This window comes from Microtus ochrogaster, chromosome 2 (genome assembly GCF_000317375.1).
Source record: "Microtus ochrogaster isolate Prairie Vole_2 chromosome 2, MicOch1.0, whole genome shotgun sequence".
Classification (NCBI taxonomy): Eukaryota; Metazoa; Chordata; class Mammalia; order Rodentia; family Cricetidae; genus Microtus; species Microtus ochrogaster.
Genome location: NC_022010.1, coordinates 17,359,409 through 17,373,341, shown reverse-complemented (window position 1 = coordinate 17,373,341; position 13,933 = coordinate 17,359,409). Strand labels below are relative to the sequence as shown.

Here is a 13,933-nt window from a genome sequence, read left to right as displayed (position 1 = left end):
TTGGAAAAACAGGCAATGCTTTTAACCACTGAGCCGTCTCTCCAGCCCCCTAAGGGTGACTTTTAACTTCTAATCTTTCTGTCCTAAGTCATGGGATTACATCCATGCCTGTTTTGTTTTGTTTTATGCCTAAATGCTGGGAATCAAATCCAAGGCTTTATGCCTGGTAACCAAGCAGTCTACCAACTGAGCTATATCTCCAGTCCCAGCTTCTCCCTTCCCAACCTTGTTTCCTTTCCTTTAGTGTCATCATTATGTATGCTACCTCTCTTAGGTTTTATTGCAGTGAAGAGACTGTGTCATGAGTGGTCTCTCTTATAAAGAAAACATTTAATTGAGGGTGGCTTGCTCACAGTTTCAGAGGTTCAGCTCATGATCATGAAGGGAGGCATGGAAGCATGCAGGCAGGCTTGATGCTGGAGCTGAGAATGCAACATCTTGCAGATAACAGGAAGTTGACTGACTCCCATTGAGGGAAGCCTGAGAAAAAGAGACCTCAAAGCCTACCCCCACAGTGACACACTTCCTCCAACAAGGCCACTCCTCCTAATAGTGCCACTCCTTTTGGGGGCCATTTTCTTTCAAACCATCACAGTCCACTCCCTGCCCCCCAAAGGCTTGCTTACAGCCATATCATAATGCAAAAAAATATATCCCATAGTCTATCATAGTCTCAAAAATGTTTCAAAGTCCAAAGTTTCTTCTGAGACACATGGCAATCTCTTAACTGTAATCCCCCTATAAAGATCAAAATCAAAAAGCAGATTACATATTTCCAACATATAATAGTATAGGCTATACATTAACATTCAAAAACATGGGGAAAGGAACATAATGAGGAAATACTAGACCAAAGCAAAACCAACAGCAGGTGGGCAAACTCCAAACCCTACATCTCTATGTCTAATGTCAAAATGCTTTCCACATCTCCAATTCTGTTCAACTTTGTTGACCGCAACACACTTCTTTCTCTTGGGCTGGTTCCACTCCTTATTAGCAGCTCTCCTCAGCAGGTATCCCCTGACTCTGGCATCGCTAAAATCTTAGGTTCTCCTAGGCAATCTAGACTGCAGCTTCACACAATGGCCTACTAGGCCTTTACTCAGGGACACCCCTGACACATGCCTGGCCTCAGTGGCTGTCCTTAGGTGCAGAGGCAACTTCTATAACCCTTAACTCTGATGCCAGAACTACATGGCTGAAGCTGCCAAGTTCTGCTGCTTACTGGGGCTGGAACATGACCCCCTTGTTCAATTACATCTTCATTAGCTTTCTGTTTTCCTTTACCTTCCTAAGCTTGGCTGTCCTTCAACTTGATCCTTAGACCAGGCTGCCCCTCAAATTCATTTCCTCCAACCTCTGCCTTCCCAGTGCTGGGATTAAAGATATACACCACCACACATAGGTCTATTGACTTTTACTTCCTCCCACAACTTGGAAACTTAGCTGGCTGAGATCTTACCCTGAGGTCAACACTCCCTTTATTCTATTTCTTTATCTCCTTGAACAAAGAATTTAGCTCCATTCCAGCTTTCTGTTGGTTTTCTCCTCAAAATATACATTTTATAATTTACCCTGCTCAGCTTGCTACTTTTCATTATAAATCTTCATTAGAGTTACCACAAATATCCAAAAGACATAGTCTAGACTAGGCTGTTTTTGAGATTTCATCTGGCAGTGATATTAAACTAAAACTCTTCCCTTTAGCCTTAGATAGACTCATGAGACAAGGGCAAAAGGCAGCTACTTTCTTCACTAAAATATCACAAGAACGATCTCTAAGCAAAGTATTAAAATTCTTCTCTGAAACCTCTTGAGTGTACCGCTGACAGTTCAAATCACTCTTAGCAATCTGTCTTCCAAGCTCCTACTAGTATGGTCCGTTAAGCAGTGCTTAAAGCATTCCACTGCTTTCCTAACCCAAAGTACCAAAGTCCATATTACTCCATGTAAAAGCATCGTCAGGCCTATCACAATACCCCCAATCTCTGGTACCAACTTCTGTTTTAGGTTTTTTTGTTTTGTTTTGCTTTTTTTTTTGTTTTAGGTTTTTATTGCTGTGAAAAGACACCATGACCATAGCCACTCTTATAAATAAAACATTTGAGTGTAGCTCGCTTACAGTTTCAAAGGTTCAGTCCCTTATGATCATGAAAGGCAGACATCCTGAGTCTTGCAGCTGTTGTCTTGCTGATTGTCACACTGAGAGAAGCTTGAGAAAAAGAGACCTCAAAGCCTGCCCCCACAGTGACACACTTCCTCTAACAAGGCCACACCTCACCTCTTAATGGTGACATTCCCTTTGGGGGACATTTTCTTTCAAACAGCTCCACCATAGTACTGGGCTCCACATGATGGTTGACGGTAGAGGATCCCAAATTGTATTTAGGGTTGTATAGGTGCTTGGGATTGATATCGTTTCTTATTCATCCTTTCATGATGTGATATAGGTGCAGGCAGTTTTACAGCGCAAAGAGGAGGAGGATCGCCAGATGAAGCAACTTGTTGAAGCCTTACAAGCCTCATTAGAAAAAGAAAAGATGAAAGTAAACAGCATGAAGGAACAGGTATGTTGTTAGCTTCAAATTCATAGGACCCTCTAGGAGATATAGACTGTGGGTGTTGGCATACAAAAGAATTCCACAATAGCCCAGAATGGAGTATAACAAGGTTTATTTATTTGGGGTTAAACTCACAGAAAGGGTAGCAGTCCAGCTGGGAACTGGAACCGAATCCAACAACCAAGAGGGCTCTATCTATAGGTCATGAAATCACATCCAAAGTGGGCCAGTATCTTAAAGGTTATGGGCTGAAGGAATTCTGACAATATATGGGGTGTCCTTCACATTGTGAGTTTGTTTCTAAGGACTGGGTTCTTATGACAGACTGCAGAGAACATTGTTTCTTTGTAGAAAGTAGCATTAAATGACTTTAGCAGTGAGGGACTGGAAAAGACAGACTTAAGCCACCCATATATATGCACATTAGTCTTTTCTAGAAAAAGAACTCTCTGTAAAGTTTAAAAAGCACACTTCCTGTTTGTGCACACTCCTGTAATCCCAGCATTTAAAAGACCAAGGCAGGAGGATCTTGACTTCAAAGTCAGCTTAAGCTATATATAGTTAAGTTTGAGGCTAGCCTAAGCTCTATAGCAAGACCTTGTCTAAAAACAGTCAAGAAATACGGCTGTATATAGCCTTAAAGTATACAGACTTATCTTTGTTACTGGCTCCTTTCCACATTCCAGTTTTACTGATCTGTCAGGTAAATGCCAGATCTGATTGACAGATTCTGCCTCAGAGGATAAGGTGGATCAATCAAGGAAGATTCCTGCTACTAGCCTTAGGTTTCCACATACAACAGTCCTGGGTGCACATCTGCATACACACACACACTAAACACATTCAAACATGCATATACACACACACAACATTTGTGTTGGCCTTGAGAGGAAAATACACAACAGACCAGTTCCACATTGGTTTGGTGTAGGGGCTTGGTATTCCATCACATTTGTGTGTGAATACTATCAGCTTCTCACTTTCTTCTAGATGGCTGCAGCCAGGGTAGAAGCTGGACACAACCGCCGTCACTTTAAGGCAGCTACTTTGGAGCTGAGTGAAGTGAAGAAGGAACTGCAGGCGAAGGAACACATGGTACAGGCATTGCAAGCTGAAGTGGATGAGCTTCAGTGAGTACCTGCTGCTTGCACAAGGACATCCCAGGGCTGTGTCCTCGATGACCATTTTCAATATAGCACTTCAGAGCTACTGGGGTTTTCTTTTATCTTTAATTCATTTTGAATCTCACAGAAAGAGTCATGTCTTTCCCTAAGGAGCCAAGTACTTTACGAACAAGTCAAAAGAACAGAGTTATCTGTCTGACTGTTTCAGGAAACCTAAGCTTAAACTTAACCCAGCTCTTCCTTGACTTCTTAGAATACAAAGAACCCCAATTTGAGCACTCAATCCAGGGATATCCTGAATATTCAGAGATTCCTTGTAGCTTCACACTAATGCTAACATCAACTCAGACATGTAAAAAGGGGTAGGATAAACCTAGGACTATACACAACACACCTCTATAGCAGCCCCAGAGGTCTCTGTTTGTTGTGTTATGGAAGTGTCTGAGTTTTGTGTACTCCCAGAGTACAAAGGACTTTCTTTGTAGGGTTAATGAAGGTAGAACATTGGAAATACTCTACACTATCTACAGCCAGTGGTAAAGGGTTTTCACCATAGACAGCCTTGGGGACAAACTAAGAGAATTTTGTCATTTTATTTTTAACCTTTTTGTTTGTTTAAATGCCAGGATTCAAGAGGGAAAGCATTCTCAAGAAATAGCACAATTCCAGACTGAGCTTGCAGAAGCTAGAACTCAGCTCCAGCTCCTACAGAAGCAGCTGGATGAACAGATGAACCAGCAGCCCACAGGGAGTCAAGAGGTGACAGCTAGGTCCTTGCTGCTCTGTCTGTTCAGACAGAAATTATATTTTTTTTTATAAATGTAATACTAAAAGATGGCAAAAATTCCTTAGAACTGTTTTACAGTATAAATCATTATTTTAAAATTGTGTTAGTCATGTGCTGCCTTCTTTTAGATGGAAGATCTCAAATGGGAATTGGATCAGAAAGAACGAGAAATTCAGTCCCTGAAGCAGCAGCTTGACTTAACAGAGCAACATGGCAAGAAAGAACTAGAGAGTACACAACAGACATTCCAGGTTGGTGCTATCCCTATCCCAAGCCCTGGATCTGGATAGAAGGGGTTCTCATTGAATCGGATCACCCTCCTGGCTCCCCCACCTCACTTCAGTGATCTGAAGACACTGTCTCTGTTTTAGATTGAGGTTCAGTCGGGTGGTGGTGGTCCGTGCCTTTAATCCTAGCACTCAGGAGGCAGAGGCAGGTGAAGCTCTGTAAGTTCGAGGCCAGCCTGATCTACAAGAGCTAGTTCCAGGACAGAAACTCTGTCTCAAAAAAAAAAAAGATTGAGGTTCAGCGTGATTTTCTGGTTCAGTTTACACAGATGGACGAGAAACTGAGACAAACCCAAGCACTATTCCTCTGTTAAACTGCATGAAGTGTACCAGAAACATGCTATAGCCATATGCAATGTGTTTATGATCAACTTCTCCACAAAGGCTCCACAAAGGCTGCTGAGGGAAAGGACCAGAAACATAACTTGCTAATATTACTTACCTGTTTAAAAAAAAAAAAAAAAAAAAAAAAAGAAGAAGAAAAGCACACACCTTTAATCCCAGCACTTGAGAGGGAGAGGTGGACTCTCTGAGTTTGAGGATACCCTGATCCACAGAGTAAGTTCCAGGACAGTCAGGGCTACATAAAGAAACCTTGTCTTGAATCCCCGCCCACCCCCAAAAGGCTCAAATTATTAGATTGGCTTATACTGTTTCTTAGGAATGGTTTGACTTAGTCTAATAGTGGACTTTAGAATTTAAAGATCCTTGGGGTTAACTTTGGCCATGCAGATATTGCTGCTTGGAAAAGGCTCTATGTTTTAAGTGTCAAGAGTATTGAAGTGATGCTCAGCATCATTTACTGCTCTTGCAGAGGACCTGGATTTTGGTTCCCAGCACTCACAGAGCAGCTCCAGAAAGGCCAACACCCTCTTTTGACCTCTGAAGGCTCTGACATGTTCGCATAAACACACATAAGCACTCACATATAAATCAACCAATCAGTCAATCTAAAAATAGTGTTAGGAGTTGGAACTAGAGAGACAGCTCAGCAATTGAAAGCTTCTTTTATTTTTCCAGAGGATTCAATTCAGTTTTCAGCACCACATGGGGCAGTTCACAACCAAATCTAACTCTAGCTCCAGCAAATCCAGCTCTTTCCTCTGGCTTCCATAGGTACCTGCACTCATGTGCACATAACCCACACAGACACACGTAATTAAGAATAGAATAGTTAGTTTTTAAAGTCAAGAGTTTGCTTCTAATAAATTTGTTGGTGGCTAGGTTAACTATAGAGGAAATTACTGAGATGAAAACATAACTCATCCAAACAAAAACTAAGTCCTCAAAATTGACAAATTAACATCCATGTGGTGCTGGAAACTGTTTTTATTTTGCTTGTGTTTTGAGACAAGGTTTCTTTGTGTAGCTTCAGCTGTCCTGGAACTCAACTCTATAGACCAGGCTGACCTTGAATTTAGAGATCAGCCTGCCTCTACATCCAGAGTGCTGGGATTAAAAGCATGTATCACCACCACCAGGCTAAGAAGCCTGTTTTTTGAGACAGGCCAAGCTGACCCACACTTTCTATGTGGCTAAATCTGGTTGGTGTTGAGCCTCCTGAGCTTCACCAGTGCTGGGGTTATTAGCATGTGCCACTCACTGTCTGGTATTTAAGACATTTTAGCTTGAAAAAAAAAAAGAATCTGATCATTTTTCTTAGACTATCAAATCTGAGTTGGAAATGGTACAGGAAGATCTGTCAGAGACCCAGAAGGATAAGTTTATGCTTCAAGCCAAAGTGTCTGAACTGAAGAACAACATGAAAACTCTTCTGCAGCAGAACCAACAGCTCAAGCTGGATCTTCGCCGTGCTGCAGCCAAGGTAGGATTAGGTTACATTCCTTACAGGTTAACTGTTTATTTCATTTAAATTTGTTTGGGCAGATTGATAGGTTTTCTAGTCATTCACAGATCAACTAATACATCAGAGAAGTCTGCTTGGAAAGTGAGCCAGAACATTTTATTTTGGTGTTTTTTCTAACAATATTTATTTCTCTTCTTGAATATACATATCTTGTTTTAATACTATTTTATACTAATGAACATACAGCCTTGCTGTGCTGCCATCATGGAACACAGGTAGCTTCAGGATGGGCTCAGGTGGGAACCTCATGCTATTGTCAATTCTGCTGGAGGGTTCAAATACCTGGCAGACTTTCTTTTCTTTTCTTAGCACAATCTACATAAATATTGCCAAATTTCTTAGGTTAGCTCAAAGTATAGGCTTGTATTTCAGGAGACTCCTACAAGAGAGCTCTAATGCAGTGTTTAGTTATTTCTCCTGAGGACTGGCACAAATGGTTTGTACTTATGTGCATTAGGATTACTGGACCAGTTAGTTTTTCTTAACCCATTTACTCTCAGACTCTCTTTATAAAAATCTAGCAGTTAGTCCTCTTTTCAGCAGGGGGCATGGCTCGGGGGAGGTTAGTTGTTGTGGTGGAGAATAAGGAAGGGCTGTAGAGGGGCTAATGATGTGCTTTTACAAACAGAAGAAAGAACCAAAAGGTGAGTCCAACTCCTCCAGCCCTGCAACACCCATCAAGATACCAGACTGTCCTGTCCCAGCCTCACTGATAGAGGAGCTACTGAGGCCACCACCTGCTGTGAGCAAGGAACCCCTCAAGAATCTCAACAGCTGTTTGCAGCAGCTCAAGTATGTTTTCTATGCCCCATTTTGTTCAGCCTTTAGACATGACGTGTTTTTCCTGTTGTTTATAGAGTGCCTATTTCTTTGAAGCTCTTGTGAAGTAAAAGCTTTTTACTGGCAGAGCTTCTAGGGTCCATGTTGTAAAGTGAAAATAGCTAAGTAAACTATTTTGGTGGGCCTTTAAAAGGTCAGGTGCTACACCTGTACCCTATAGGCTGAGCCTCCTAACTTAGGACAGAAAAGACCATCATGGGTTATATATAGCACATAGGACCCTAACAGGCAGGTGATTTTATAAGGGGAAATCACAAGTGACAGTGGCCTTACATGATGGCTTCTAGATAGCAACTTGGTTAGCATCAGGGTTTCATGTCTTTCTCATGTTTCTCACAGAAGCACCTCTCAGAAAACAGAAACCTATGTTATAGTGTTTGCTGGCTTATGCCTAGAGAGAGTGGGGAGGGAATGCCAGGAGCTTTTGCCTTCTTTAACTTCAGATGGTTTTGCTGATTGGACTTTAAGGGAACCACATGTGTGGTAAAGCCCACTGTAGCTAGTGGTCCTTGTATAACTTAGAGTTTCTTCTTCTGCCTTCTCTCATATCCCCAGGCAGGAAATGGACAGTCTGCAGCGCCAGATGGAGGAGCATACCATCACTGTGCATGAGTCTCTGTCCTCGTGGACTCGGGTGGAAGCTACCCCAGCAGAGCATGCCCATCCCAAGGGAGACACAAAACCACAGAGTCAAAACAATGTTCCCAGAGAAGGGCTGGGCCAATGACTACTTGTTCTCATCACCACGTATTTGTGCCTGCTGAAGGAATATTCTTTTGTCAATATTATTTATTTGATTGTGTGCTCTGGTGGTTTTTTAAGAGATGAGATTTAAATTCCTATTTGCGTTTTATCAAGAATTAAAATAACAATGAGGCAAGAATTAAAGAAATAGTTATTTTAAACAACTAGCTTTTCCTGTGTGAAATGATCAAGTCTTAAAGACCTTAGAGTTTGGATCACTGGTGAGATCTGAATGTCTCTTTGAACAGTTACTTGCAGAAGGAAGGATCTTATGTGTGGCTATAGACACACTTAAGGGTGTTGCCAGGAACCTGTTCTTATCAGGCACTATATACAGAGTGGGCTCAATAGGCACCAGTACATAGAGGTCTTTACTGTTTCACTCATTAAGACATTTACTTTCCTACAGAAATTTTTATTTGAACTTTTTGTTTTTATTTCATTTGTTTTTCAAACCATCCTACCTATAAAGGATGTATATGTAAATATTGAAAGTCTTTTAAAAAGGCATATGCCTGTATTATTTAAAGACCTAATTGTCTTACTGATTGCCTTTTGAAAATTTAATATTGAGAAACAGTATACATGTAGCTTTAGGGATGTCAGTAAAAAAATGTATTTTAAGAAATATAACTTATTTTCTATGCATCCTAAAACCAAATACTCTTGCACAGAAAGAATTGTGTTAATCTTTTTATTTCTAGGGGTCTTTCCTGTCAACATCTCTTTGAATTCTTAACACTGACCTCTCAGGTCTGTGGTTCCACTCACTTCGGCTTACCAACAGGCAGGACCAGTCAGGTCTTGAATTAGCAGGGGATGGAAGATCTCCAAGGTCTCCTCATACTGACTTGACATTTAGCGAGCCCAGGAAAAGAACAGGAGACAAGGCAACCTTGGTCTGTGTGTGGGTTATAGGCTGTATCCATTGTGTCCTAAAGAGGGTATTAATGGGGCACTGTGAATATCTGTCAGTATGGTCATTAGGAACTACCCTGGACTTCTAGTAAATAACACCGGTACTACTAGGAATCAGAATATCTGGGAGAAGGTGGGCAGCTGTGGTCTGAAAGACAGAAACCTTGTTTAAAGTTGGCACTAAATATGTGATTTATTGCCATCTGCTTCCCAAACCATATACTAATGCTTCGTATACTGACTAGAAGTGTTAAAGTCTTTAATCTTTGTGAAAGCCCATGAAGAAAGTTTAAAATAAAGTGGGTTTTGTAATTCATGACTGTAATCGCTTGGGAGGTAGAATCAGGAGAAGGATCAGTTCAAGACCAGTTTTCAGCTACATAGCAAGTTTGAAGCTCGGTTACATGAAACCAAAGATGGAACAAAAAAATGATTTGAAATATTAAGTTAGAAGGGAGAGAAAAGTCTGAAAAAGGAAGTTCTGAGCATTAGTGATCAGCTCACGTAGGTGTCTCTTATTGGGTTTCTTGTCTAATTTGTGGAGAATGAGTTGTTCTGTTGTAATATCCTATTAGGAGATTAACTGGTATGATTAAAGTAGAACTAATCACAATGATGTCTGGTGTTTGAAAAATATTCCCTAACAAGTATTGTACCTTTTACAATGTATATAGAATTTGTACAGGGTTAATCTTTAAAAAATAAAAATAAGCTTGAAAACATTACATATAAACATACCCTCCTTAAGTTAGAAACTAGGAAAGGGTGGTAATTTACATTTTTATTTATTTTGTATTTTAAATTTCAAAACCAAGAAATAGTACTTGGGTTGGGCTTACTCTACAGCATAGTTATTTTCTCCTGTGTGGAGAGGTCTTTAAGAAGTCACAAGGAAAGAATATGCTAATTGTGAACTCATTCAAGTGAAAGTTGCTTTCATGTCTTCACCTATTTCTTCCACTGTTTTGATGTCCCATGTACATCCTCAGAAATGGCACTTCCTCTAGGCTTTGTTGTCTACCTTGCAGGTCCTTGGTCAGGTCCCTCTTGGTTCCGTGGAAGTCTGGCATGTCTTGGCTCCATTTTTATGCATCAATGTGTCTTTTACTCACATTTATGGTTCAGAGATCTCTTAGATTGGAGCTGGCATTGTCTTAGGGTTCCCGTAGTCAGTCACCTTGAAGTTGAATTTTTAAATTTGCTATGAATGTTTTGATTGGTTGGTCGGTTTTGTTTTTTTCCTCTTATTTTCAAGGGACTTCACTGTATTTTATCTCCCAGAGTTTCTTCTTGGGTAAATACAGCTTGAGTTACTGTTGCCTGTGTAGTCAAAACTTGGAATTTTAGGTTTACTCATGAAAAACTGCAGTCACTTGGAGGATTGCTTTCTAAAGCAGGCTTACCACTGCATAACATTTATGCATATATCACATATGCTATATGTTCTATAGCTGACATCTTGGCTTGCATGCTTTATAATATTACTTATTTCTCTTATGTTCAAAAAAAATTGCCAAGAGATTTCCATTTTTTTTAATAGTACTCGTCAGATTGGTGCCATGATCTTAGTATTTTATACTGTGTAGCAGGCAATAATTTTGGGAAGATGTGAGTTTGCTTGGGTTTGGGGTACAGGGAACAGGACCTGCCCTCTCAGAAAGTAATCTTAGTGTATGTATCAGAAAGCTTATGTTAAATTCTTTCTTCATTTCAAAATGTAACTTGTCCCAGTGTGTGGATATTGTAAAAGCCAGAGGCCTATAGGATCACCATGACATATATTTTCATATATCTTGAAACAAAAAGTAACAAGTGAAGATTCTGGGAGTGAAAGTAAACATCATATTTGAAAAGAAAAGTCTTAGAGACTTCCAAGGACCTCAGTGATAAGAATGGTATGAGATGTCCTGAGTCTTACCCTAACATGCTCAGTGGTTTGGAATTCTAGCCAAATCTATTCTATAGTAGTCTTAGGTTCTATCAGGATCCTTGGGTTGATTGTCCAATTTAGAGGGTCCAAAATTTCAGTGGTTTTTGAGTTTCTCATTTCTATAAAAAATTTCCTCACAAGAGAGTCAATCTTCATGTTGGGACTTTTCCAGGGAAAACTGTCTTAGGTAACAGACTGTAACTTTAAAAGGCATGTTGATTTGGGGTTTTTTTTGTTGTTGTTGTTTTGCTTTTTTTTAAAAAATATAAGCGTGCTCACGAATTTCTTACATTTTATGCAATAAACTATTTTTGGTAAAGGTTTTCATATTTCACTTGGAAGGGCTTTATTTTTAGTACTAGCACTTTGTCATATTTGGGAGTAGCTCTTTTTTTATCTCATTTTGTTTCACAACATTTTAAAAGGTAATGTGTTCTACCAAAGTTTAAAGTAAGGTAGAGAGATTCACTCCTTGTTGTGTCAGACCAGCAGAAGTAGCGTGCTGACCTTCATTGGGCTGCATCCACCATCACCATGAGGGAGCAGCACACATGCAAAAGCGTGTGCAGGGAGCAGAGGAAGGCCTGTCTACTCTATGCTCTTCAGCTGACTAGTCTCTGCTGGGTTAATTTGCATACCTCAAACAATTTGTCTGTTTTAGTCACTTTTTTTTTGATCACTGCATTATCCTGGCCCAATGTTATTAATAAGCCACACAGTTTAAATCAAGATGGAAAAGGAGAAGGTTTTGGGAAGCTCAGTATTTAAATCACTAAGGTACTCAGAAACCTGATAGCTCATGCAGTATTAGGAAGCAAATTATGAGGGAACTATAAAATGGGTTATTTAACACCCCTGCCATCCATGATGGGTGCCTCAGTTTGGGTTTCTATTGCTGTGAAGAGACACCATGACCACAGCAAATTCTTATTTTAAAAAAAAAAAAAAAGCTGGGCAATGTTGGCACATGCCTTTAATCCAGCACTTGGGAGGTAGATGGATCTCTATGAGTTCGAGGCCAGTCTAGTCTACAAGAGCTAGTTCTAAGACAGGTTCCAAAACCACTAAGAAACTCTTGTCTCTAAAAACCCAAATAAATAAATAAACAGATAGATAATAATAGATAATAAATATAAGTAATAGATAATAAAAAGACATTTAATTGGTGCTGGCTTACAGTTCAGAGGTTTAGTCCATGGTGAGAAGCATGGCAGCACACAGGCAGATATGGTTCTGGAGAGGTAGCTATATCTGGATCAACAGGCAGCAGAAACAGAATGACACTGGGCCTGGCTTGAGCATCTGAAACCTCAGAGCCCATCCCTGTGACATACTTCCTCCCAACAAGGTCACACCTCCAATAATGCCACTCCTTATGAGTCTAAGTCTGTGGGGGCATTCTCATTCAAATCACCACAGTGGGTAACCATGATAGTCTCAGAGAGTCCCCAAACCTAAATATGGAGGAATTCTTAGTCCCCAAGCCTAAACAGAGAAGACTCTGTGCTATTCACTACTCTCTGTCTACCTTTATATAACCTGCATCTCTGTCCTCATGGCCCTTAAAATAGACAGCATGAATGTGGCTCCCAAAACACTAGATGGTGACCTGTTGCTAAAGTTTCTTCCTGGGAAGATGTAAACAGCAATGTAAGTTCATTCTGGGGAACCAACGAGTTTACTGAGATTCTTTTCTTTACAGAGTACAGGAATGTGGGTAAACCTGAAAGGAGGAAGGCTTCTCTGTAATAGCATACATACATAAAGCACCTCTCCTAGTCTGCCCTAACTTTATACTCTAGCCTCTCCAAATACAACAGCTGGTAGGGAGCAGCTTTTCATGAGAGGATATAAATAGGAAACCCAGCTGGGATAAAATCCTTTTACAAGGGGCACAGCTTAACTCCCAAAAATAGTGGTTCAGAGAACAGCCACTCATACCACCTTCACAAGCCTTTTGTGTTTTTCCATAGTTGAACTAGTTAGATGTGAAGATGGCACCTACTAGGCTGCAGTTTGGGCAGCCTAGATTAAGGAAGTGTTTTTCTTCCCTGGAGTTGGAGCTCCAGCTGCTCCTAGGATGGAGGCAGCTCTCTGGATAGAGTCATGGATAAACAAATTTTGTCCCTCTTTCAGATAGGTATCTGCTGGAGGTGTTTTGTAGACTTTGCTTACATATAATCTGGGTCAGGATAATAAAATAGTCATGTCTTCTATATGAATAGACTATGGTAGTTTAACTATGGAGTGGTAGCCTTGCCTTATACACCTCACCTCACATGAAGTTTTCTGAGCATTCATTCATCTACCCTCTGTCCACCTTTGCATAACTGCACTACCTCCATCAGGCAGGTCAAAATCTACTTCTCAACACTTAATGCCTTATCATTCTGAAAATAAATCCAGACCTTCCTCAACCTGCTGGACCAGCCTGTTGTTGGCTTAGCTATAATCCTTAACCCAGAATTCCTGACCTGCTGCTCTCCCAGCTTAATTATATGGAACTAGCATGTCCTTATCTGAGAATCTCGGGCTCCTCGCTGTTGTTCCCAATTTTTTCTACTGAATTCTCTGCCATAGGCTGTTTTCTATGAGACCATCTATATCTATCTTAATATATGGCTAGATAGCCACAAGTACAGTATACTTCTGGTAAGTCTTTGATTTTTTGAGACAGGCTGATCTTAGTTTTAAGTAAATGTGTTAGCCACTACACAAAGCTTCTAACAGTCTTAGTAAACAACAGTCTTTTTAAATAAACACAATAATAAAGCAAAAACAAAACATCAAAAGTTGGTCTCCACTATTCTAGGACATATTCCCCGGGCCTGTTCCTTGAAGAAATACTACTACTTTACCCATCTCCCTCGGCCTA

General features: G+C 40.3%; 1 protein-coding gene across 6 annotated transcripts in view; it reads left to right on the top strand.

Moving 5' to 3' along the window:
* Window positions 1-8,364, top strand: part of Golga3 (golgin A3) — a 56,769-nt gene extending 48,405 nt beyond the window's left edge. For all 6 annotated transcript variants that reach the window (XM_026784405.1, XM_026784401.1, XM_013349686.2 and 3 more), the window contains exons 18-24: window positions 2,451-2,567; window positions 3,552-3,691; window positions 4,312-4,444; window positions 4,601-4,723; window positions 6,423-6,584; window positions 7,255-7,418; window positions 8,022-8,364. In XM_026784405.1, the coding sequence (XP_026640206.1) occupies window positions 2,451-2,567; window positions 3,552-3,691; window positions 4,312-4,444; window positions 4,601-4,723; window positions 6,423-6,584; window positions 7,255-7,418; window positions 8,022-8,193 (1,011 nt within the window). In that variant the 3' untranslated portion in view covers window positions 8,194-8,364. The remainder of the gene's footprint in view (window positions 1-2,450; window positions 2,568-3,551; window positions 3,692-4,311; window positions 4,445-4,600; window positions 4,724-6,422; window positions 6,585-7,254; window positions 7,419-8,021) is intronic.
* The last annotated feature ends 5,569 nt before the right edge of the window (window positions 8,365-13,933 follow it).